Source organism: Terrapene carolina, unplaced genomic scaffold, assembly GCF_002925995.2.
Source record: "Terrapene carolina triunguis isolate 2854851 unplaced genomic scaffold, T_m_triunguis-2.0 Scaffold58, whole genome shotgun sequence".
In the NCBI taxonomy this organism is placed as follows: Eukaryota; Metazoa; Chordata; order Testudines; family Emydidae; genus Terrapene; species Terrapene triunguis.
Window position 1 is genome coordinate 73,222,956 of NW_020664409.1, and position 27,450 is coordinate 73,250,405.

The 27,450-nt window shown below is 40.6% G+C and overlaps 1 protein-coding gene across 3 annotated transcripts in view; it reads right to left on the bottom strand.

Annotated features, from left to right (window-relative positions):
* VIRMA (vir like m6A methyltransferase associated) overlaps positions 1 to 19,113 on the bottom strand; it is a 37,457-nt gene extending 18,344 nt beyond the window's left edge. For all 3 annotated transcript variants that reach the window (XM_026663109.1, XM_026663105.1, XM_026663099.1), the window contains exons 1-9: positions 19,035 to 19,113; positions 11,797 to 11,912; positions 11,469 to 11,555; positions 10,529 to 10,577; positions 9,330 to 9,498; positions 8,170 to 8,292; positions 7,125 to 7,415; positions 4,642 to 5,791; positions 3,192 to 3,683 (exon numbers count right to left, since the gene is read on the bottom strand). In XM_026663109.1, the coding sequence (XP_026518894.1) occupies positions 3,192 to 3,683; positions 4,642 to 5,791; positions 7,125 to 7,415; positions 8,170 to 8,292; positions 9,330 to 9,498; positions 10,529 to 10,577; positions 11,469 to 11,555; positions 11,797 to 11,912; positions 19,035 to 19,097 (2,540 nt within the window). In that variant the 5' untranslated portion in view covers positions 19,098 to 19,113. The remainder of the gene's footprint in view (positions 1 to 3,191; positions 3,684 to 4,641; positions 5,792 to 7,124; positions 7,416 to 8,169; positions 8,293 to 9,329; positions 9,499 to 10,528; positions 10,578 to 11,468; positions 11,556 to 11,796; positions 11,913 to 19,034) is intronic.
* Between the last annotated feature and the right edge of the window lie 8,337 nt (positions 19,114 to 27,450).

Sequence of the window (27,450 nt, forward strand, 5' to 3'; positions counted from 1 at the left end):
GGATTTTCCTCTTAAATTCTAGGCTAGCACACTGGATACTTGATAGATTTTTTCACTCCTGAGCCTTTATGAATCTGCCTGCAGAACACTATCTTCATTACAAGTTCACCTACAGAATTTTCATACTGTGGAATAAAAATCACTCTCTCTTTATAGTAGTTTTTGAAAGCTAAAACAATTGACAAGAGCTCAAAATATAATTAATATCTGGTCAGTTTGTTTTTTTTTACAGTAATTGCTACTTATATAGTTTATACATTTCCCCTTTTGAAACTTCGTTACTCAAAAAAAGGGAAACGGATAGCATTAGCTATATTCAAGCAAGCAGAGAGTATATTTTCTTACGCTGCTTCACCAGCGCTGTTCAAGAAAGGAATAAATAAATCTGCTCCTCAAGTCATTAGTCTCTCCAGAAAAACATAGTGACAACATTTTCAAGATTTGGGGAAACTTGTGATGTGGGGGGGAAAAAAATCATCTCTTGTACTGTATAGTCCCCAATCAGGAAAGCCAAGGCAAAGAATGAGTTTCAGCTGGCAAGGAATGTTAGACACAACAAGAAAGAGTTCTTCAAATACGTCATACAAAAAAGAAAGATCAATGATGGTGTGGGTCCACTGCTCAATGGAGAAGGAGAACTGGTAACAGAAGATGATAGGAAAGCAGAGCTGCTCAATGTCTACTTTGTTTCAGTCTTCTCACAAAAAATAACGTGACCGGACAACTAGTGAAATTACCACAGACAATAAAGGGGGAAAGGATGCATATTGGGAAAAGTAAAGAACATTTCAGAGATCTTCTGACCAATCTGAATGAATTCAAATCAGTGGGGCCAGATGCTATTCACCCGAGGGTACTGAAGGAATTAGCTGAAGAAATCTCGGAGCCACTGGCAATAATATTTAAACTCATGGATGTCAGGAGAGGTCCCAGAAGGCTGGAAAAGGGCTAACGTAGTGCCCATCTTTAAAAAGGGGGGGAAGGAAGAGTCGGGGAACTATAGACCAGTCAGCCTGACTTTGATTCCTGGGAAAATAATAGAGCAATGTTTAAAACATTCAATCTGTGAATACCTGGAGAATGAAGGGGTGACCACTAGCAGCCAGCATGGATTTACTAAGAACAAATCATGCCAAACCAGCTTGATTTCCTTCTTTGACAAAGTAACTGGTTTGGTGGATAGAGGGAATGTGATGGACATAATATACCTGGACTTCAGCAAGGCTTTTGACACAGTTCTACATGACATTCTGATAAGTAAAACTGAAGATATGTGCGCTAGGTGGAACTACCATTAAGTTGATACATATAATTGGTTAAACAATTGCAAACAAAAAGTAACTATTAATGGAATGATGTGGGATTGGAGGGAGGTCTCAAGTGGGGTTCCACGGGGATCTGTTCTGGGTCCAGTCTCATTTAACATATTTATTAATTACCTGAATGTAGGAATAGAGAGCATACTGATCAAATCTGCAGATGACAGAAAGCAATGGGGGTTGCCAACACTTTGGAGGATAGAGATAAAATTCAGAGGGATCTTGATAAATTGGAGAACTGGGCTATAGACAACACAATGAAATTTAACAAAGACAAATGTAATGTGCAACATTAAGGGAAAAACAACCAAATGCACAAATGCAAAACAGGGGATAACTGGCTTGGCGGCAGCACCGCTGAGAAGGATCTGGGAGTTTTGGTGGATCACAACCTCAACATGAGTCAGAAATGCAATGCTGTTTGGGGGGAGGGGGAAAAAAAAAACAATTTTAGGTTGCATTAACAGAGGCATAACATGCAAGTCACAGGAGCGGATAGTACCACTATACTCGGGGCTGGATAAGCCTCAGCTGAAGTACTATGTCCAGTTTTGGTCACCAATGTATAGAGAGGTTGTAGAGAAACTGGAAAGGATCCAGAGATGAGCGACAAAGATGATCAAAGGGATGGAATGCAAGCCATGTGAGTAGGGTCCTACTAAATTCATGGTTCATTTTGGTCAATTTCATAGTCATAGGATTTTAAAAATTGTAAATTTAATGATTTCAGAAATCTGGGGGGGAGGGGGGGGGCGGGGAGGGGGAACCGAAGTCTGAGCCCCACTGTCCTGGGTGGGAGGGCCAAAGCCCAAGCCCCACCACCCTGGAGGTGGCCAAAGCTGAAGCCCAAGGACTTCAGCCCCAGGCCAGGGGCCTGTAACCTGAGCCCTGCTGCCCAGAACTGAATCCCTCAGGCTATGACTTCAGCCATGGGCTGTGGAGCTCAAGCTTCAGCTTTGGCCCCAGGCAGTCTAAGCCAGCCCTAGTGACCCCATTAAAACGGGGTCATGACCCACTTTGGGGTCCCAACCCACAGTTTGAGAACCGCTGCCGTATAGTATAGGCTAAAAGCACATAAAAGACCAAATTTCACAGAGGGAGACCAGATTTCATGGTCCGTGACGTGTTTTTCATGGACGTGAATTTGGTAGGGCCCTACATATGAGTAAAGGCTGAATAAACTAGGTATGTTTAGTTTGGAAAAGATTAAGGGGGAACATAAAAACAGCCTTCAAATACTTGAAAGGCTTCCATAAAAAAAAAAAAAGATGGAGAAAAGTTCTTCTCTCTTGCCACAGAAGGCAGGACAAGAGGCAATGGGTTCAAACTACAGCATAACAGATTTAGATTAAATCTCAGGAAAAACTTCCTAACTGTAAGGACAGTAGGACAAGGAAACAGACTGCTTAGGGAGGTTGTGGAAGCTCCTTCACTGGAGGTTTTCTAAAGGAACTGGATAGCCACCTGTCTTGGATGGTTTAGACACAACAAATCCTGCATCTTGGCAGAGGGTTAGACTAGATGACCCTTGCTGTCCCTTCTAACCCTACGATTCTATACTTGGTTTCACAGGCAAACAATAAGCTTGGATAAAACACTGCCTAATATTTCGTAATTTCTTTTTCAAACTGACCTATAGTGAAACAACTAAACATTTTTCTTGATGACCTATATAGTTTCTATGCTAACAGATATTTTGATTACAAAAGATGTCTGCAATTTCTATGCTGTAATTCTATTTTGAATCAATGGTAATTCTGCAAAACCGTCAAAGCGTAAGGTTTTCTTTTGTTGATGTCTACGCCATCTATTTCTTTACAAAGGGGACAGCTAGTATATGCAAATAAGGAGTAAACACAAATATACAATTACCCTAAAGCTTCTTTGGAATAGTATTCCATTAAAGTAATAAGACTCTGGAGGTTCTTCTCAAGGCTGAACACATGAGCTACAGCAGATCTTCCAACAGGGTTAAAAGTAATCAGGTAAAGGTTATGAAATGTTCCCAAGAGGTCCGAATGGTCAGTTTCCTCACTGGCTGTGCACCGCTGAAAGTGGCAGAACAATTCTGAAATACACTGCAATGTCTGTGTTGAATGCAGGAGCCACAAGGCAAATGCATCATCACTGGCACCATCTGATTGGAGACCTTCTTCTTGATCTGGATCTGAAAACTGACACAGCGCCCTAATCAACAGGTTTGTTGCTTCATACTCAGACAGGAAGAAGAGGAGACCTTTTTGTGACTGTCCCAGGAACTTCAACACGTCTCTGACAGCCTGAAGCACACCAGGATGAGCACTTGTTATTGGAATGGATAGTAGCAAGGTGATAGATTCCAAGAAATGGTGACTATGAAGGTATCTGCAGAAAGGTAAAACAGAAGTATCTATAACATATGATGATCTGGATACATAGAACATTGACAGAAAATAGATCCTCTGTATCTTAGCCTATATTTTGGACCACCAAAATTTATTCTTTTGTATATTATGAGAAACCATATATTAACCATACTTCATGATTAAGTAGCAGAATTCTGAGTCTTTTTTGCACAAGGTAATTATTGTAACTATGTAATGAGGAGTAAATCCCCATTGAAATAAATAATGTATACAATAAAATCACACATTGAACACCACCACCAATGAGCAAAAACTTTAATTTTTGGAATAGTCTAAATTTTAAGTACTTGAATCCTCAACCTTAACTTTTTAATACTGCTAGTTCTTTAACTTAATTTCTCTTCCCCCCCAAAAAAAAAAGAACACAACTTCTTTAGGAGTCCATCTTTTGCAATATACAGACACCCTGCCCATTCAGTCCTTGGTCACTCTGCTGCAGCTGCCAAAGATGACAGTGAAGGATTTTGTGATATGGATGCTTGTCCACAGCAGGAACTAGTCTCAGACCATCAAGTGCAAGCTCTTCTGGGGAAGGGATTGTCTTTTTGTTAAGTGTTTGTACAGTACCTTGCACAGTGGACCCTGATCCACGAATGGGACTCGTAGGTGCTACCATAATACTACTAATAAATAGTAAGACGGTAACAACTTTTGGTTAGTATTAACATAGGCTGAACTGGAAACAACAACATAACTGCAATCCCATAAACCATCCAGTCCTCCCAAAAGCTTATTAAAGTAATATGTAAGCCTCCACTAAAGGTATATTAGCAAAGTGAAAAATCTAGCGTAATGTTAGTCATTGCTCTACTCTATTGCATATGTCGTCCACAAAACATGCGTAGGTACCAAACTGAAAAAAGAACCCAGTTCTGGTACCCCAAGCTGGTATCGAAAGTGAACAACAGCTGTCTTACCTGAAAAGGACTGGATAAGGATCATCCCTTTCTGGGGGTCCTGTAATGCGTGCCATTGTTGGAAAAGATTTTACTGGTGGCTGAATCATTGTATGTGGTGCAGTCTCCATCAAATGAAAGATTTCATCTAAGAGGCTAATAAGTTTTTCTACTTCTCCTTCACTGATATTAGAAGATTCCAAAAGATGATCCATATCCATAGGCGCCTCCACATCATTTTCATATTCTGGGTTGGTTCTCTCAAGTCCAAGGTCTGGTTCCTGCTCAGACTCCGTATGATTAGGAAGGGGAGGAGTGTTCTCTGCTAACTGGTCACCAAGCTTTTTAATGTCTGACAGAATCTCATAGAAATGGCATTTCTGCAGAATTGCAGAACCTGCAGTGACTACTCTCACAGTCTGATCTAATAGTATGAGCTCCAAGAGTTTCTGATAACCACTTTTTTCATGTACCTCTAACCCACCTCTTAAAAACATTTCCATTCCCTCAGTCATGCTGATAACACTATCCAAAGCTTTAAAAGCATTAAGTTTAAGGGAAGATGAAACATGATCTGCAAATAACAGTTCAAATAATGCATTAATAACTCCTGCATGCAAGAGTCCCATGATTCCTTGAGTCCCACATTCTGCTAGCGATGACACCAATTTTGTTCCAGCTTTAAGCTGTCGGACATTCAAAGCAATAGGCTGCCTGAGAGCTACCTGCAAGTTTAAAGCCTGCATTGTCCAGTCTACTAATTGGGTAATATAGTCCTGTTTTGTGTTCTTCACTTGCAGGTAGCTTAGTCCTTTTGTTATTAAATTTGGAATTTCTTCTAAAGCTGTAACCCACTTTGCACCCCTTTCTTCCTGATATAATTCCAGGAGTTCAGTTAGCTTAACTGAGGCTTCTACTGCCCCTGAATTTTCCTTGTCTGGATCTTGATCCTTTATCTTACCAACTTCAACCTCAAATATGGTCTTGTAAGGACAGTTAAAGTACAAAAGAGGTCCAAGCTCTCTTTCATAAGGCTCGTATGTCACAGGTGGCACTGAGGCTAGATCCTCAGGAGTATATTCAATATCAAAGCTTGGATACTTAAATGTTTCACGTTCCAGATCAGCAATTCCATCTTCATCACTTGAAATCTGCTCATAGCCATCATCACCTGCAAAAGAGTTTTAAGTTTAATTTAATAAATCAGTTACATCAAGCCCAGTTTATGAACTTCAGAGAACTACTCAAAGTACAAAAGTAACATACAAATTTCTATTTTGAAAATATAAAATATCCAAAACACTGAAAGATTTCTTTCTACCACTATACTTGGAAGTCAAAATTAGTAGACTACTCTTTCTCACAGCACGGCTGCAGCACATCCATGAATAAGGAAGCAAAGAGCCTGTTTACTAGAGTGAGAAATCCAGTCATAAAATGATAGTTCTAGACAACAACATTATGAAACAGCAGCAGCAGCATATATCATGATTACTCTTTTAAACATCTCTGATTATGAAAGGCTGACACAATAAGCTGAACAGCTGCTAAAAATCTCTCCCTGATAATTTTATTCAGGCTTAAAAAAATCTTTCCATAAATCTAGTTGTCTCTTGTCCTTCTTAATGTTCACTGCTTGGCTGCTCTTCTCTGCTGGAGTCCCTATGTGCCAACAGAACTCCTTTGTATTCTTTGAAATGCTGACATTCTATTGGAATGTTGGCACATTGGTACAAACCATAGCAGGTCCATGGAGCAGCAATGGAAGGGTGTCTTGCTCCACACACCTGGCAAGTTAGGCATCAGTGAAGTAGTTAAACAATTTTCAAGGCGGAGAAGCATGGATTATTTTGGGTCGGACTGACCAATTAATATATGCCTCTTTCCTGAGAGCACAAGGGGGTTCTTGGGCATTGGTGAATATCAACCTTCCCTTTTCCTTTCCATATATTTTCACATATCCTTGAAAATTCAGTCTAATTCCTTTCCAAAATACTCAATCCTCCATCATGTAATTATACAAGTTTGTTACTGTGGTATCAGTCATGAGCAGTGGAGTTTGGGCAGGTTTTATTTGTTTTTCAGGGACTATTGGGTGGGTTATATTTTAAGAAAATAAAGATTATTGAGTTGTCATAGCACAGGGTTTAATACCAGCTATTTTGAAACTTACTTGTTCACTGAATTAATTTTGATATTTATAAAGTCAAAGGTGCAAGATAGTGTAGGTAAAGCACACACCTTCACAGTTACTGAGATAGAAGAATCAGATTTTTTATTAATAAATAATAATTTAAATTTATAGTGCCTTTCTTCCACGTTCTTTACAAATTGAGAAAAAGACAAGCTAAGTGACTTGCCCAAATGTCACACAATCAAAGCAGTGATAGAGCTAGGATAAGAATCAGATCTACTCACTCCGAGTCATCTGCTTTAACCTTTTGACTACAATCCCTCAAAAAATTCTATAATCTCAATCATTTCTATTTGTGTATATTACTCACCTTCACCCTCCTCCTCCTCCTCACCTTCCTCTTCTTCATCTTCCTCCTCCTCCTCCTCCTCGTCTTCTTCCTCAGGAATACTCTCTACTGTATGGCCATCCTCCTCATCCTCTTCCTCATCTTCCTCAACATCCACATCTTCCTCCTCATCCTCCCCTTCTTCTGGCTGCTCCTCCTCTACCTCCCCTTCATCAGAGTACTGGCCTTCTTGGTGAACGGATGTTCGATCAGGAGAAATTGGCTCAAAGTAGTCCTCCCTGTGATCAACATCATCTTCCTTTTCCCCAGCCACTGAAAAAGTAAGGGATAAATCTCATTATTACTAAACCCAGTAGTTAACAATGTTTATAGGTTTTGTGGTGTGAACACTGAAATTAAAAAAAAAAATTCAAAAAGCATTCAAATGCTTTTACTTCATATTCACTACAATTATTTACCTTATTAGAATTGTATTTACATAAACAGTTCTATCACTTTTAATCCATAGTAAAAATGCATAGACTACTACTGTACTTTGATTCTGTAGTCCTTATGCGGGAAAAAAATTCAATGAAGTCCATGGAAATTTTGCATGGGATATAGAGTGCAGGATCAGGCACTACACTGGTCTATATTTAATGTTTCAAATGTTTACACTGAATATAGTTATTGAAAATGGCACAGCAGAACAAGGGGTTCTCCTACCAATCCTACACCTGCATTGCTTTTCCTAAAGATCATAGAATCATAGAATATCAGGGTTGAAAGGGACCTCAGGAGGTCATCTAGTCCAACCCCCTGCTCAAAACAGGACAAATCCCCAGACCGATTTTTGCCCCAGATCCCTAAATGGCCCCCTCAAGGACCGAACTCACAACCCTGGGTTTAGCAGGCCAATGCTCAAACCACTGAGCTATCCCTCCTCCACGCCGCCCCCCACAATGAATCTGTCAACATCAATGAGAGCAGAAAGCTCACCTACCACTAGGTAACATGGTAGGCCTTTTTCCCCTCATTATCCACTGCTGTGCAGTAGACAGAGAATAAGAATCTACATTAGCTATACCTGTCACAGGCATGGGCTCGTCTTCATCATCGTCAGGAGGTGGAGGGCCTGGAGGAGTCCTTGGTCCCCTGGGCTGTGGTCTTGGAGGGCTCCCATTGAACTGATCTTCTTTCTCCCCATCAACTATATTTTTGTTTTTCGAAAAACAAAAAAATTTATTTTGGGAGAGGAGGATGGAAAATGTAGCACATTTTACAATGTAGGTGCCAACCTTGATTAGGAAGCACCCCTCATGTAGCATATGCACCTTCATCATGCAACATCTAGGGGGAAAGTTAATTAAATGGAAGGTGCCCTCATGCTGAACCACCCTTGCTGAAGCACCCATAAAGATTTAAAGCCACCGGGTGAACTAAAAGCTAACAGAAGCCACTGCTTATGAACAAAGACATTTCTTACATAAACACTGCGTTCAAGATTCATTTTAAAGTTTTTTTAATCATAAGTTACAGTGCAGATTTGTATTTACTTAGCCACTTATTTTCTTTGAATGTGTCTAGTAATACTATAAATCTACCATGACTAGTTAAAATTATTTAAAATCAAATTTTAATCTGAAGCTGAATGTTTATAGTACAATAGTTATATTTCTACAGTAAAATGATTAAAGATCTGAACAGTGCAGTTCTCTCCCTAATTCTGAAACCATTACTGAGGCAGAAATGGAAACCTGTTCGTGACTGCTGCACAGGGCCACTCTACTTCTGGTATGATCTCAATCGCTTTTTAGCAACCTGGGAGTCACAAACAGAAGGCTAAATAAAAGGCTTTCCTTCATGTCCTTTAACTACTGCTTTGTTCATTAACTCTCAGTTTTGGAAGCAGTGATTTTAGTCACCAACACTTTTACTTAAAGTTTAGCTCATGGGAAACACAAATTAATTTACGTCTTCAGCTGCACCCTTTCATCAAGTATCTTGTGATAAATCAAAGTCACTTGCTCTCACTAAAAGCATTAGAAAAAGAAGAGGAACTTATTAAGAAATATTCTATGTAAAACCTACAAAGAGATAACATGGAAAGAGACAAAAATTTACAGCTGGATAATTAAGTCCAATGAAATCTCAGAATATGAAGATTACCCTTTAGCCGCTGGGATAATTAATTTTAATGAAAGAAAACTTTTGCTGTCCTACTTCAGATAATTCTGACATACTTACCATGTTTTGGGTTTCTTTTCAAACCTGGTTGTTGCTGGGGAGGAGGAGGTGGTGGTGGAGGGGGTGGAGGAGAATCTCTGTCATGACTTATTACCCTATCAACTGATCCATATATTGCTAATGTCAGACAGTTGTACCAGCCTCTTAGGACCAATCCATCCGTGTTGACCTAGTTTGTAAAAGAAAAAGCATCTTTAAAAAACTCAAAGTGAATTTGAGGATTTTTACTTAATTTTAAATTATTCGTTCTGTATGGGTATATGCTTAAAATACACACAAGAAAAACTGCAGATTAATATATTTTATATCTCTTCAAGGTTTTGAAAAATTAACATATTGATTATACCACATGAATAATTTTACAACAAAAAGAATTCATTATAACACATTGTCAAAGCCACTAAATCCAGTTTATTCAAATATTCACTGGGGCGGATCGCACTGGAATGCATCAGACAAACCTAACAAATATGCTCGGATGTGGGCTACAATCATCAATAACAATTCTGTTTTGTAACTGTCAAAAAATTATTAAATGACTTAAATAAGAGCTTTATGTAGCTCAAAAGCTTCTCTCTTGCACCAACAAAAGTTGGTCCAATAAAAGATGTTACCTCACCCACCTTGTTTCTCTAACAAATTAGTACTGATATGCCTCTGTATTAGTAATAAGTAATCTGAAAGGAAAAAGGCTAAACCCTCTTTATTCTTCACATATTAGTATACTCGTGATGTCTGATTTTAGTGTTTTCCAAATATGCAGACTGAGACCACTGACTAGACCCAGACATGAAGTGGTTTGGCTCTCTCAAAATGAAGCAACCCTGATCTCAAACCCCTTCCATTTCATCCATCAAGCCAAATGCTGAGGTGAACATCCACCAAGATGGCTGCAATCACCCAGTTCATTTTTATTAGTAAACTTAATAGGAGCTGTTGAGTGATCAACACTTTTGAAAATCAAGCCACTTACTTGGAACATAACTTTAGGCTAATTTTTAAAATCATGGCCCTAGTGTATTATACAATTGAACTGTATGGACTAGCTTAGAATATGAGCTCTCCAGAATAGGGTCTTCCCCTACAACTGCTTGCACAGTGCTAAGCACACTAAATAGCAGCACCATGGTATTCAAATAATAGCCACACCGGAAGAAGAAAAACATTGAAATTATAGCATAAATAGGTACAATTATTACCTTTGCATTGGGTCTAAAGATAATTGAAGAGTTCTCATCATATTCAAGGCTGTTAAACAGAACACAAACTTATTTTTCAATGTTTAACAAAAGTCCTTTACACACAAAGTATGGACATTTCTGTACGTGACCCTTTAATAATACCTTATTTTCACCTTAAGTGAAAGAAAGAATGAGACATCAAGCCAGTATCAAACACTATACAATATCTATGCTTATCAACTTAGGAATCTAAAAAGCCCAAAGTACTTTCAATATACATTGACATTAAAGGGACACTGTCCGTTTAAAAATCACGGTTGGGATCTTCTACCCAGACCCTTTAAGCATAGATCTCTCTCCCCTTACACAATTAATGAAGAGGGGGGCAAGTAGGGTTCATGCTAGGGAAAGAGTAGAAACAGGCAAATATGGAAGCACAGATGGGCAGGCCTGGATGTACATGCATCCTCTAGTCTCAAAGATTTTCAAGAATAGATAAATTCTAAAGCTGTACTCTAAAGCTGTACTATCTTTTCTGCTGAGCCATCTCCCCTCACAGAAATCTTAAACAGATCCACAAACAGGGTGGGGTCACGGTGGAAGGAACAGAAGCATGCTTGCAAACAAAAAATTGTGAATTTTTGTTATTAACAGTGTTTACAAGTAAGGGCCCAATCCTAGAAACACTTTTTACGAACCATAATACTTATTAGCTTCAGTAGTCCCATTACAGAGAACAGGGCTACTCAATGAAGTAAGTGATTAGTGGACATAATACTATCAGACCCTAAACCTTTATTTTAAAAAATAAGAAACTCCTGTGGAGATTTAACAATACTGTATTGAATTTCTCATTTCTACACATCAGGAAATGCAGTACATTCTTCTACAGAAAAACATTCAGTGCTATGCAAAAAACTCATGAATGTATCAAGTACATGAATTCACAAATTCTTACCTTCCCAGCCTGTCAAAAACAGGGGCACTTGGCTTGCTGACATTGTTGAAAAACAGGTCTAACTGAAATGTATGTGGGGATGTCTCTCTGGTGATAGAACAAAGACAAAAATTAATCCTGTCAGGCTTCACTTAACCAAAACAAAGAAGACCTGAAATCTCTAAGATGTTATTGTTTAAAACCTGAAAGAAAATACTAAAAATATATATATTGCATATTCAGTGAATGCATAAGCACAGGCTACCTTCCTATATTGCAGTTTTTAACTGTGATTCACAAGTCCCAAACAAAATGCAAGGAATGTGCATCTGAATATTTTAAGACTTACCCATAAGCTCTATTGTCAGGCAAACTTGTGTGAGCTCTGACTCCTGGAGGAATGACACGTACTTCATTTATGTAAACCACACATGGAAAACGAACTACATCTATATTGGTACTTTGCTAAAAACAAAGAGCAAACAAAAGTTATTACGCTTGAAAAATACTATATTGTTTTTACTTTACATTCCAACTTATTTATGTACCCTCTATTTTAAAAAAGCACAAACTTAAAAATGACAATCCTGATAATTTCTTTAACTTCTTATTGTGACAACAACTAAGATTAATGTAATTGAAAGGGTTGAGAAAATCTCCCCCCCCCCCCAGTTTGTACATTTGAAAGCTTCTTGTGTATAGAAAGTTTCATTGTTTCCCCTACAGAATTATTTCCCTTTTTATTTGTGAGGACCTTTCAAACAGCAACAAGGGGGAGAAACATTTCAAAAATTATAGTAAAGACAAAAATTGGCAGAGGAACTGAAGCTACTTTCAAAATTCACTAATTTTCAAGTGGACAGTGCCACTTTAAACACTGCCAAGTTTATTACTGTAAAAGAAATAAAATGTGTTCTAATTTTAAATATCAGAAGGTTATTTTATTTTTTTTAAGAGCAGCTAACACTGTTGAAGATATTAAAGACTACAGCCAGAATTTTGTGAGAGCTAGGCAAAGATACTATTGGGTGCTGACTTTTCTACCTCTGCAGCAGCATTTGAAAACTTTCAGATGCTTCAGACATTTCTGCTGACATCATATAAGTCAGAGATGGCAGAGACCTTTCAGGCCATTCAAACACCAGGACATAGATATGTTTACACAAAGAAAAATAAAAACAAAAACAGAGCTGTGATGGCTTCCAATGTATTAGAAACTGAAAAATAATCAGAGTTTATCAAAGTAAAAGACACTGCCTCAGCAAACCACAGACACTGATCATTGAAAGTCTCCTTTAACTAAACTGTATATATCCTCATGAGACACATTTATAAAACAGGAAAAATATATTTATCCATAAATACCAGACAATGTGCAAGGAATTAAATTGCATTTGTTACACATGAGCAGTTACTTTCCCTGAGGCTCATGATCACATTTCTCAGTAGAACAGCTTAATACTATATATCCACTATCCGGCCTATAAATTAACTACCTATCAACACATTCTAAAAAGTGGAACTGCAGTTAAAAGATTTTTAAGACAACAGGAACAAAGGGAAACTAGATAGCTCATGAGACTGCTTATGGGATACAAAATCTTTCACTATTACATCATCTGTTCAAATTAAACTCTGGTCATTAGTATCTGCTGACTTTTCAGCAATCGATGTGAAATGAATTCATAGCCTCATTCAAGTTTCTAGAGAACAACCACACTGCACAAAGCCACCACTATAATTGAATTCCTTGTAGGAAATCTTATCAGAAAAGCCAAGGATTAAATGATTATGAACATTTAACTAAACTTCTTACTACTAGGGCCATCTCTAAACTGCAGATATTTGGAAACTGTTTATAAAACATGTTCAGCTAAACACAACTGTGTCGTTAATGGGGAAGAGGGGGCTCATACTGTTAAAATGTTTTTTAAGAACTATTTTAAATACAAGAATGATTTTTATGAGCTGTTTTAACAAAGTCCACACTAACATACAAAGGTGCACGAAGATGACAGTGCAAAGTGCAAGGTCACACACTTAGGGACAAACAATAAGAATTTTTGCCATAAGCTGAAGACGCAACAGAGGAGGAGAAGGATCTGGGTGTACTGGTCAATCTCAGGATGATTATGAGATGCCAACGTGATGCAGCAGTGAAAAAGGCTAAGGCAGTCCTAGGATGAATCAGGAAAGGTATTTCCAGTAAAGATAGGGAAGTGTTGTTACCATAATACAAGGCACTGGTGAGACTTCATCTGGAACAGTGTGTGCAATTCTGGTTTCCCACATTTAAGAAAATGAATTCAAACTGGAACAGATGCAGAGAAGGGCTACTAAGATGATCAGAGGAATGCAGAATCTACTTTACAAGAGACTTAAGGAGTTTGGCTTGTTTAGCATGACAAAATGAAGGCTGAAGGGTGATATGACTGCACTCTATAAATACATCAGAGGGATAAACTCCAGGGAAGGAAAGGCATTATTTAACTTAATGGCCAATGTTGGCACAAGAACAAATGGACATGAACTGGAAATCAATAAGCTTTAGGCCTGAAATTAGATGAAGGTTTCTAACCATCAGAGGAGTGATGTTCTGGAACAGCCTTCCAAAGGGAGTAGGGGGGGCAAAAAACCTAACTTGTTTTAAGACTGAGCTTGATAAGTTTATGGAGGAGATGGTATGATAAGATTGCCTACAACAGCATATGGGCCAATCAGGGCTGCTATTAGCAAATATCTCCAACAGCCAGAGATGGGACACTAGATGAGATGGGTTCTGAATTACAACAGAGAATTCTTCCCAGGTGTCCGGCTGGTATGTCTTGTCCACATATTCAGGGTCTAACTGATCACCATATTTGGGGCCAGGAAGGAATTTTCTCCCAGATCAAACTGGCAGGGGGCTCTGGGGGTTTTTTGCCTCCCTCTGCAGCCTGGGGCATAGGTTACTTGCTGGTTTGAACTAAAGTAAATGGTGAATTCTCTGTCACTTGAAGTCTTAAATCAAGATTTGAGGACTGCCATAACTCAGCCAGAGGTTATGGGCCTACTACAGGAGAGAGTGGCTGAGGTTCCGTGGCTTGCAAGGTGCAGGAAGTCAGACTAGATGATCATGATGGTCCCTTCCAGCTTAAAGTCTAAGAGTCTATGAACATCATTAAAACAATGGAGTGGGATGTTGCTCTTAGTGCTCACAATTTATGAAGAAGAGTAGATCACAAAAGTTGTTTGCTTTACAGATTTTTGCTTTGTTTTACAAATATATTTGACACAGACATCTTTCATCTGGTCCTTTCATTTCTGCTAATACTGTGGAGACATCCCTCATTCAGATTCCAAGCCAGCAAAGCACTTAAGCACATGCATACCATTAATCATATACGCACTCCTACTGAAGTCAACAAAAGTGCTCACATGGTTAACGTTACACATATGAGCAACTAAAAACATAGGATGAGACTCTGTGCCACACTTCTAAGAGGCGCAGTACAGAATTTGCCACCATGCAAGGGTGGATGGTTTTAAGCCTCCTTTGGGCCTTCCCCATCCTAGGCTATTCTGGGGAGCTAGAAAAAGCTCCAGTATAACTCAGACAGGCCCCTGGGGCCTGTCTAAGGATATGTCAACACCACAAATGAAAGTATAATTGTACTGCAGGAAGGCATACCCACATTCGCTTTAATCTGGCTAGGGCGGGTAACAAGAGTAGTAGTGAAGTCAGGGTGGCACTGGCTTCAGCTATGCATCCGAAGAAGTGAGGTTTTTACTCACGAAAGCTTATGCCCAAATAAATCTGTTAGTCTTTAAGGTGCCACCAGACTCCTTGTTGTTTTTGTAGATACAGACTAACACGGCTACCTCCTGATACTTAGCATAAGCTAGCTGCTCCAATGCAAGCCTGCTGAGGACTCTAGTGCATACTCCAGTTTCTAGGCTGCACTACGGTCCATGTTACTAGACAAAATGTGGTGGGTGGCGTATCCATGCTACCCTAAGTTACATCAGACCCAGGTTGCCCTATGGACAGCAGCGCTTCACAATACGGCCCTGCTCCCCACACATAACCCATACCGCCTATGGGGCTTATGATTGAGTCCTCAAAAGGTAGCCTTAGGGCTATCTTCTATAATGCTTGTGCCAGGGAAATCCTTCCCCAGCTGCAACTAGGGCTTTTCGGGCTCCTTTACACAGCTCTATACTTTTTTTTTACCTGCCATAAAGGGGACAGAGTAGGGTGAGGTCTCACCCTTGGTCTTAAAATGGAACTGCTTAGACAATCTTAAATATAATCATCACAAGTGTTCCAGCTATAATTCAATATATGGAGTAAAATAAGTATCAAAACAGTGTGTGCATGTGAGAGAAAAACTCCCATATGCAGATCTACTCTAGTCTCCTCACTTATTTAGGAAGAAGGATCTGCCAGAGGATGTTGTGAAGGGCAAGACTATAACAGGGTTCTAAAAATAACTAGATAAATTCATGGAGGAGAGATCCATCAATGGCTATTAGCCAGGATGGGCAGGGATGGTGTCCCTAGCCTCTGTTTGCCAGAAGCTGGGAATGGGCCACAGATGATGATTTGATGATTACCTGTTCTGTTCATTCCCTCTGGGGCACTTGGCATTGGCCACTGTCGGAAGACAGGATACTGGGTTAGATGGACCTTTGGTTTGACCCAGTATGGCCATTCTTATGTTCTTAAGGGAGACTCCCTCTGTGGCATTAATTTTAAAGCAAAAATTAAAATCTCCACTGGCAGAGATTAAGTATTTTGCTATGTTTTTAATCACGATTTACACATGCCACAAATGTATTCAGTGTTCTAGAAAATGTGTGTTTCCATGTTCCTTAGCTTCTAAACTCTTAACAAAAAGACCATTCTTGTTTTAATGTGTTTCTACAGTGCAATAGGGCCCTGATTCATTGCCCCTAAGCACTACCATAATAATAACAGTCATGATAAACAACAATGAGCAACTAAGGAAACATTATCAAAAGGATGTGCACCAGACAGACCATCATTTGTATGGAACAAATTTGACAATATTTTTGCAAGCACAACTATATGGCTGTATAGACGAATGGAAAGGGTTTGTGAGCACAGGAATTGCTACACCAGATCAGACTTGATCTCCACCTAGTTCAGGATTTTGTCTGACAGTGGCCAGTCCCAGATGCTTTAGAGGAAGGTGTAAGAACCCACAGCAGGCAGACGTGGGATAATCTGCCCCCATATTAGGTATCATCCTGCTCTCTTATAATTAGAGACTGGCTTAATCCCTAAAACAAGTTTTAATATCACTTTCAAAAACTATTAATTAAGAATGTAAAAATGGCCATACCGGATCAGACTAATGGTTCATCTAGTGCAGAATCCTGTCTTTCGACAGCAGACTGTGCCAGATGCCTCAGGGAGAAAAGAACAAAACAGGGCAATTTATTCGGCGATCCATCCCGTGTCATCCAGTCCCAGCTTCTGGCAATCAGAGGTTTAGGGACACACAGAGCATGACGCTGTTTCCCTGGCTAATAGCCATTGATGGACTTATCCTCCATGAATTTATCTAATTTGTTTTTCAAGCCATTTATACTTTTGGCCTTCAAAGCGTCCCCTCGCAACGAGTTCCACAGGTTGATTGGGCACTGTGTGAAGAAGTATATCCTTATGTTTGTTTTAAACCTGCTGCCTGTTGATTTTGTTGGGTAACACATGAACCAGGGGTAAATAGCACTTCCTTATTCACTTTCTCCACACCATTCATGATTTTATAAACCTCTATCATATCCCCCCTTAGTCGTCCCTTTTCTAAGATAAACAGTCCCAGTCTTTTTAATCTCTCCTCATATGGAAGCAGTTCCATACCCTTAATCATTTTTGTTGCCCTTCTCTGTACTTTTTCCAATTCTAATATATTTTTAAATGGGCCAACAAGAACTGCAAGCAGTATTCAACATGTCAGCATACCACGGATTTATATAATAGCATTATATTTTCTGTCTTATTATCTATCCCTTTCCCAATGTTCCTAACATTCTGTTAGCTTTTTTGACTGCCACCACACATTGAGCAGATGTTTTTGAGAGAACTATCCACTGTGACTCCAAGATATCTTTGAGTGGTAACAGCTAATTTAGACCCCATCATTTTGAACATACATTTAGAACTATGTTTTCCAATGTGCATTACTTTGCATTTATCAACACTGAATTTCATCTAGACATGAGACCGGCCATACTGGGTCAGACCAAAGGTCCATCTAGCCCAGTCTTCTGGCAGTGGTCAATGCCAGGTGCTTCTAAGGGAATGAACACAACAGGTTATCATCAAGTGATTCATCCCATCACCCATTCCCAGCTTCTGGCAAATAGAGCCGTGGGACACCATCCCTGCCACTTTGTTGCCCAGTCACCTAGTTTTGTGAGATCCACTCATAACTCTTCACAGTCTGCATTGGACTTATCCATCCTAAGTAATTTTGTATCATCTGCAAACTCACCACCTCACTGTTTACTCCTTTTCCCAGATCATTTATGAATATATTGAACAGCACTGATCCCAGTACAGATCCTTGGGGAACTCTGCTATTTACCTCTTTCCACCGTGAAAACACTAAACACTTTTATTTTAAGACCAAGGTGACAGCCATACAAATGTCCGATCTCTTTTGAATCTAGTTAAATTCTTGGCCTCAATGACTTCCTGCAGATCCACTTTTGACAATTTCATTTTTAACATCATGCTTGCTTAAAGATATATCTCTCCCACACAAAGTGTCACATCAAGTGACACAATCACTGACAAAATTCTCTGCGGCAACGAAAGTATCTTTGCAACCCTGGGCTTCTGTGGCAACAACAAGGAGGATCTGTCTGTAGGGTTACCCTCTGAGACTGGGAGCTTGGTACATCCACACTATGCCTACTGTGCAATGGGGCACAAAGGACATATGAGCCTAAATAAATATTCCCCATCTCCTCATTAACTGCTGAAAGGGAGAAATGCACCATAGGCTCCAGAAAAGCACTCTTGTTCCTGACTTCTTCCCTCATCCTCACTCACATAACCTTATCAAACTGTACCTTTTATAATTCCTCTCCCATTCCCCCCTTTCTCCATCACCCACCCCTTTAACTTCCTCCCCTATCAAGTCCTATTTTCTTACTCTGCTACCTCCTCATTAACACCCACCCCATTTCTACGCTGCCAGTCACCTGCACAACAAGCCACACAAGCCTTGCTAAAGTTTATGGGGCAGGGAATATCCACCTGTTGTAGCTACAATGCATCAAGCATCTGACCAGGCCGGGGCATCACCGTGTGATACGAGGGCACTGGGGGTGTCTCCCCTGCATGATTATGCCATGATGCCCCCCCCACCCGGATCTGGAACAGGCAGCGTCACCCTCCCAGTCCTTGTCCCTGCTCCTCTACAGCCCACCCCGAGGCTCGCCCCCGCCTGCGCTCTCCCACGAATCCTACCCCCAGCCCAGCCCCAGCCAGAGTCCCCGCGCTCTTGAGCGGGCCAGCCCAGGAGAAGGATCTCTCTACCTCCCTCCCTCTTTCTTGGAGGGCAGCTGTACCTCCGCGCTCTGGTGCTTGAAAGTGTCTAAAAACAGCAGCTCCGTTGCAGTGTCCGCCGCCATCTTTGCTCAACAGCAGCGGAAGCACTTCCGGGTAAACTCAAGCGCTTCCAGGGTCGCTCGCCCCTCCGGCCCCTCCCCAGGGGCTCCCTGGAGCGCGCATGCGCACGCTACTGCAACTAGGGATGAGTGAGCGTGAGGAGCAGTGGGCGTCGCGGAAGGAACGAACGCTGGCTGGGGGGAGAGGCGGTGTCTAGTGTAGACGGGAGCCCCGCGCGCGGCAGTAGGTGGTGCGGGAAAGCAGCGCCTCGTGTTACGAGCCCCGGGCCCCCTGCGGCTCGCGCTGCCAGCTCCGCCTGCAGAGCTCCTTGTGCGGGCACAGCGCGGCCGGTGTACACCGGCCAATGACCTGTAGTGGCGGGAGAAATGTGCTGGTTGCGTTTGTGCCACTACCTCGGCTGTGTGCACTGAGCCCCTTAGTGCGGGCAGGGGTCCATCACCTGTATTTATAGATTCATAGATTCATAGATTCTAGGACTGGAAGGGACCTCGAGAGGTCATCGAGTCCAGTCCCCTGCTCTCATGGCAGAACCAAATACTGTCTAGACCATCCCTGATAGACATTTATCTAACCTACTCTTAAATATCTCCAGAGATGGAGATTCCACAACCTCCCTAGGCAATTTATTCCAGTGTTTAACCACCCTGACAGTTAGGAACTTTTTCCTAATGTCCAACCTAGACCTCCCTTGCTGCAGTTTAAGCCCATTGCTTCTTGTTCTATCCTCAGAGGCTAAGGTGAACAAGTTTTCTCCCTCCTCCTTATGACACCCTTTTAGATACCTGAAAACTGCTATCGTGTCCCCTCTCAGTCTTCTCTTTTCCAAACTAAACAAACCCAATTCTTTCAGCCTTCCTTCATAGGTCATGTTCTCAAGACCTTTAATCATTCTTGTTGCTCTTCTCTGGACCCTTTCCAATTTCTCCACATCTTTCTTGAAATGCGGTGCCCAGAACTGGACACAAGACTCCAGCTGAGGCCTAACCAGAGCAGAGTAGAGCGGAAGAATGACTTCTCGTGTCTTGCTCACAACACACCTGTTAATACATCCCAGAATCACGTTTGCTTTTTTTGCAACAGCATCACACTGTTGACTCATATTTAGCTTGTGGTCCACTATAACCCCTAGATCCCTTTCTGCCGTACTCCTTCCTAGACAGTCTCTTCCCATTCTGTATGTGTGAAACTGATTTTTTCTTCCTAAGTGGAGCACTTTGCATTTGTCTTTGTTAAACTTCATCCTGTTTAACTCAGACCATTTCTCCAATTTGTCCAGATCATTTTGAATTATGACCCTGTCCTCCAAAGCAGTTGCAATCCCTCCCAGTTTGGTATCATCCGCAAACTTAATAATCGTACTTTCTATACCAATATCTAAGTCGTTAATGAAGATATTGAACAGAGCCGGTCCCAAAACAGACCCCTGCGGAACCCCACTCGTTATGCCTTTCCAGCAGGATTGGGAACCTTTAATAACAACTCTCTGAGTACGGTTATCCAGCCAGTTATGCACCCACCTTATAGTAGCCCCATCTAAATTGTATTTGCCTAGTTTGTCGATAAGAATATCATGCGAGACCGTATCAAATGCCTTACTAAAGTCTAGGTATACCACATCCACAGCTTCTCCCTTATGTTGTGTTGGTCACCATAGAATTTCATAGGAGAGTTCATTTAAGGCGAGGGAGAACATTGAACCGGAGCAGAGGGGAATGATCCCTTACTTAGGATTCTCCTTCCAGATGTTGTCATGGTATCTTCGCCCACTAGGAAACCTCTCTGGGGGAGGGGACTCCTGTTATTAAGAGACAGGTAATAGTAGTGCGGGACTTGATTATTAGAAATACAGATAGTTGAGTTTGTGGTGACTGGGAGAACCACATTGGGATTTGCCTGCTGGGTACAAAGGTTGTGGCTACCTCAAGACTGTGCAGTGCTGGGGAAGAGCTGGAGGTCATGGTACGTGTAGGTACCAGTAACATAGGGAAAGGCAGGAGGGAGGTCCTGAAGGTCAAATTTGGCTGCTAGGTAAGACATTAAAGTTCAGGACCTCAGTAGTCGCATTCTCTGAAACTGTTTCCAGTTCCACACACAGGGCCAGGGTAGACTGGCAGAACTGCAGGATTTTCATGCGTGGATGAGACTATGGTATTTGGAGGAGGGATTTAGGTTTATTGGGAACTGGGGAACCTTTTGAGAAAGGAGGAGCCCACAAAAGGAGGATAGGCTCTACCTAAACCGAAATGGAACTAGATTGTTGGCATGTACAATTAAAAAGGTAGAGGAGTTTTTAAACTAAGCACTGGGGGAAAGCTAACAGGTGCAGAGAAGCACACGCATGGGTGGCAGGTATAATAGGCCAGGGGAGGCTGAGCCTCCCTTGGCGCTGCTGCCGGATCCCCGGTTTGGGGGTGAAGTTTTTCATTTATTATGCCCCATGCAGGTTCCGGAGCAGCTGAGGAGGCAGTATGTGCTATTCAGCTTCCTGTGGGATTACTGATGAACCCAGAAAGAAGGTGAGTAGCACATACTGCCTCCTCAGCCACCCCGGAACCTGCATGGGGCATAGCAAAGCTTCTTCCAGAGGAGCGTTGAGGGACGCACACTTTTCTCCGGGTGGCTTGGGGTCTGGGGAGGGGAAGCGCGGCAGCAACTGGGCTAGGACTCCGGCTAGGGGGGGGTTCAGGGCTTTGACCAGTTGGGGGCTCCTCTGGGCAGGTGTGTGTGGGGCGACTGGGGGCTCTGGCCATGGAGGGAGAGGGGGCTTTGGCTGGCTCGGGGCTCCTCCAGCTGTGGGGGGAGGGGCTCCAACTGTGGGGAAAAGAGGGGGTCTTAGGGCTCTGGCCGGCTCAGGGCTCCTACGGCCGAGGGGGGGCAGAGCCGAGGCTAGCCTCCCCGAAGGGGGGCTCCACCCATGAGCACACGGTTCAGACAAAGACACCCCTTAGAGGAGGATTTATTAACAGGAATTTTCTATATCCCTGTAAAGAGGTGAGGACAAGTTGTTAAGTACAGGTAAGAGCTGAAGAGAAACAGTCAAATGAAAAAGAGTCCCATTCAATTACGTCACAAAAAGGCAGACAGCTAAAAAGTGACAAATTTTATAACTGCTTGCATACAAATGCTAGAAGTCTAAATACTGAAATTGATGAACTTGAGTGCCTGACATTAAATGAGGATATTGATATAATAAGCGTCACAGAAATTTGGTGGAGCGATGATAATCAATAGGACATGGTAATAGCAGGGTACAAAATACATAGGAATGACAGACTGGGTCATGCTGGTGGGGGGAATGGCACCATATATGAAAGAAAGTAGTGTCAAATATATATCTAAAATCTGAAATTAATCGAACTATACCATACAATCTCTATGAACAGAAATTGCATGCTTGAATAATAAGAGTGTAGCAGTAGGGATATACTACCGACCATCTGAACGGGATGATGATGGTGATTATGAAAATAGAAAACTAAGTAAGAACGAGGGATTTCAACTATTCCCATATTGACAGGGTACATGTCACCTCAGGACAGGATGCAGAGATAAAGTTTCTAGACACCATTAATGACTGCTTCTTGGAGCAGCTAATTTCCCACAAGGGGAGAGGCAATTCTTGATTTAGTCCCCAAGTGTTGCACGGAATCTGGTCCAAGAGGTGAATATTGCTGAACCACTCAGTGACAGCAACTGTAATGTATATAATTTAACATCCTTGTGGGGATGTGACAATGTGGTTCTGGCGGAACCCAACTGAGAGTGCCAACTCAGGACAAATTGCTCAAACAGGGCAGTTACAGCCCTAGGCTGGGGTTTTTCCACCTCTAAGGCAAACCAAACCAGCCAGATTAAGAGGACTTCGGTCTCACCCCACTGGCTAACCGCAAGTCTCACAAGCAATCTCCTAGACACTCCAGTTTCCCAGTATCACCACCAGTGCCACTCGTTATGGGGACAAATGGTTATGAAAACCAATATCCCAATATACACAAAAAAGGTTCTCTCAATCCCAAAGGATCAAGCCCCAGACCCAGGTCAATATACAACTCAGATCTTTCCCACAAATCACGCTGTTGCCAATCCTTTAGAATCTAAAATCTAAAGGTTTATTCATAAAGGGAAAAATATAGAGATGAGAGTTAGAATTGGTTAAATGGAATCAATTACATACAGTAATGGCAAAGTTCTTGGTTCAGGCTTGCAGCAGCGATAGAATAAACTGCAGGTTCAAATCAAGTCTCTGGAATACATCCCCCGCTGGGATGGGTCCTCAGTCCTTTGTTCAAAGCTTCAGCTTGTAGCAAAGTTCCTCCAGAGGTATGAAGCAGGATTGAAGACAAGATGGAGATGAGGCATCAGCCTTATATAGTCTTTTCCAGGTGTAAGAACACCTCTTTGTCCTTACTGTGGAAAATTACAGCAAAATGGAGCCTGGAGTCACATGGGCCAGTCCCTGCATACTTTGCTGAGTCTCAAGGCATATTTGCCTTCTCTCAATGGGTCCATTGTATAGCTGATGGTCCTTAATGGGCCATCAAGCAGGCTAGGCAGAGCTAACACCAGCTTGTCTGGGATGTCACCCAGCCGCATAGCATAAGTTTGAAATACAGACAGTATAGAGCCAATATTCATAACTTCAACTACAAAATTGATACACACATATAGACAGCATAATCATAACCGGTAAACCATAACCTTGTCTAAGACACACCATTTGACCCCCTTTATACAAGATTTTGGTGCCACTACAGGACCTTGGTTGCAACAATGATCTATATGGTCCCAGATTATATCAATAACGTCACAGGGGATGAGAAGGGGAATACCAAATAAGCCCACCACAGTAGCATTTAACTTCAAAAAGGGGAACTATACAAAAATGAGGAAATTAATTAAACAGAAATTAAATGGAACAGTCACAACAGTGAAATGCCTGCAAGCTGCATGGAAACTTTTTTAAAACACCATAATAGAGTCTCAAATTAAATATATACCCCAAATTAAAAAAAGTAAGAGGACCAAAAAAATGCCACCATGGCTAAACAACAGAGTACAAGAGATGGTTAGAGGCAAAAAGGAATCCTTTTAAAATTGGAAGTCAAATCCTACTGAGGAAAATAGAAAGGAGCATAAACTCTGGCAAGTCAAGTGTAAACGTACAATTAGGCAGGTCAAAGAAGAATGTGAAGAACAACTAGCAAAAAAGACAAAAACAAAAGCACATTTCTTTAAAGTAGATCAGAAGCAGGAAAACAAAGTGCTAAAGGAACATTCAAGGAAGACCAGGCAATTGTGGACAAGCTGAATGAATTTTTTACTCTTCACTGCATAGTATGAGAGGGAGATTCCCACATCTGAGTCATTTCTTAGGTGACAAATTGAGGCATTGTCCTAGACTGAGGTGTCAATAAAAGAGGTTTTAGAACAAATTGATAAATGAAACAGTCACCAGGACAAGGTGGTATTCACCCAAGAGTTCTGAAGGAACTGAAATATAAAATTGCAGAATTACTAACTGTGGTATGTAACATGTTGCTTAAATCAGCCTCTGTACCAGATGACTGGAGGATAGCTAATGTAATGCTGATTTTTAAAAAAAAGGGTTCCAGAGGCGATCCTGGGAATTAGAAGCTAGTAAACCTAACTTCAGTAGTAAGCAAATTGGTTGAAACTATAGTAAACAACAGAATTACCAGACACCTAGATGAACGTGATTTGGTGGGGAAGAGTCAAAACAGTTTTTGTAAAGGAAAACCATGCCTCACTAATCTATTAGAATTCTTTGAGGGGGTTAAACATGTGGACAAGGGTGATCCAGTTAATATAGTGTATTTGGATTTTCAGAAAGCCTTTGACAAGGTCCCTTGCAAAAGACTCTTAAGCAAAGTAAGCAGTCATAGGATAAGAGGGAAGGTCCTCTCGTGGATCAATAACTGATTAAAAGATAGGAAATAAAGGATAGGAATAAATAGTCAGTTTTCAGAATGGAGAGAGGTAAATAGCAGGGTCTTCCAAACAGCTATACTGGGACCAGTGATGTTTAACATACTCATAAAAGTGATTAGGAAAAGGGGCAAACTGTAAAGTGGAAAAGTTTGCAAATGATACAAAATTACTCAAGATAGTTAAGTCAAAAGCTGACTGCAAAGAGTTACAAAGGGATTTCAAAACTGGATGACTGGGCAACAAAATAGCAGATAAATTCAATGTTGATAAATGCAAAGTAATGCACATTGGAAAATATAATCCCAATTATATATGTGAAATGATGGTGTGTAAATTAGCAGTTACCACTCAAGAAAGAGATCTTGGAGTCAGTGTGGATAGTTCTCTGAAAACATCCACTCAAAAAACTAACAATGTTAAAAACCATTAGGAAAGCGATAGATAAGAAGACCGAAAATATCATAATACTACTATATAAATCCATGTTACACCCCCACCTTCAATATTGAGAGTATTCTAGTCACCCCATCTCAAAAAAGTAGGGCTGTCAAGCGATAAAAAAATTAATTGTGATTAATCATGCGATTAATCGCACTGTTAAACAATAATAGAATATCATTTATTTAAATATTTTGGATGTTTTATACATTTTCAAATATATTGATTTTAATTACAACACAATACAAAATATACACTTTATATTTATTTTTGATTACAAGTGTTCACACTGTAAAAAGACAAAAGAAATACTATTTTTCAGTTCACCTAATACAAGTACTGTAGTGCAATATCTTCATCATGAAAGTTGGATTTACAAATATAGAATTATGTACAAAAAACTGCAAAAATAGAATGTAAAATTTTAGAGCTTGCAAGTCCACTCAGTCCTACTTCTTGTTTAGCCAATTGCTCAGACAAAGAAGTTTGTTTACATTTGCAGGAGATAAAGCTGCCCGCTTCTTGTTTACAATGTCACCTGAAAGTGAGAACAGGCATTCGCATGGCACTGTTGTAGCTGGCGTTGCAATATATTTACGTACTAGATGCGCTAAAGATTCATATGTCCCTTCATGCTTCCACCACCATTCCAGGGACATGCCTCCATGGTTCTGCTCGAAAACCATCCAAAGCATCGCAGACCGATGCATGCTCATTTTCATCTGGGTCAGATGCCACCAGCAGAAGGTTGATTTTCTTTTTTGGTGGTTCGGGTTCTGTAGTTTCGGCATTGGAGTGTTGCTCTTTTAAGACTTCTGAAAGCATGCTCCTTACCTTGTCCCTCTCAGATTTTGGAAGGCACTTCAGATTCTTAAATCTTGGGTCTAGTGCTGTAGCTATCTTTACAAATCTCACATCGGTACCTTCTTTGTGTTCTGTCAAATCTGCAGTGAAAGTGTTCTTAAAATGAATAACAACATGTGCTTGGTCATCATCATAGACTGCCATACATGAAATATATGGCAGAATGTGGGTAAAACAGAGCAGATTTCTCCCCCAAGGAGTTCAGTCACAAATTTAATTAATGCATTATTTTTTTAACGAGCATCATCAGCATGGAAGCATGTCCTCTGGAATGGTGGCTGAAGCATGAAGGGATATACGAATATTTGGCATATCTGGCACGTAAATACCTTGGAATGCTGGCTACAAAAGTCATGAAAATGCCTGTTCTCACTTTCTGGTGACATTGTAAATAAGAAGAGGACAGCATTACCTCCTGTAAATGTAAACAAACTTGTTTGTCTGAGCGATTGGCTGAACAAGAAGTAGGACTGAGTGGACTTGTAAGCTCTGAAGTTTTACATTGTTTTGTTTTTGAGTGCACTTATGTAACAAAAAAAATCTACTTTTGTAAGTACTTGTATGAGGTGAATTGAAAAATACTATTTCTTCTGTTTATCATTTTTACAGTGCAAATATTTGTAATCAAAATATGTACTTTGATTTCAGTTACAACACAGAATACAAGATATATATGAAAATGTAGAAAAACATCCAAAATATTTCAAAAATTTCAATTGGTATTCTCTTGTTTAACAGTGCGGTTAAAACTGCAATTAATTGCAATTAAGTTTTTTGAGTTAATCGCATGAGTTAACTGCGATTAATCGACAGCCCTACAAAAAAGATATATTAGAATTGGAAAAGGTACAGAGAATGGTGACAGAAATTATTAGGTGTATGGAACAACTTCTATATGAGGAGAGATTAAAAAGACTGGGACTGCTCAGTTTGGAAAAGAGACTAGGAGGGATATGATAGAGGTCTATAAAATCATGAATGTTGTAGAGAAAGTGAATAAGGAAATGTTTTTAGCCCTTTCATGTAACATAGGAACCAGAGGTCGCGCCATGAAATTAATAGGCATCAGGTTTAAAACAAACATAAAGAAGTACTTCTTCACAC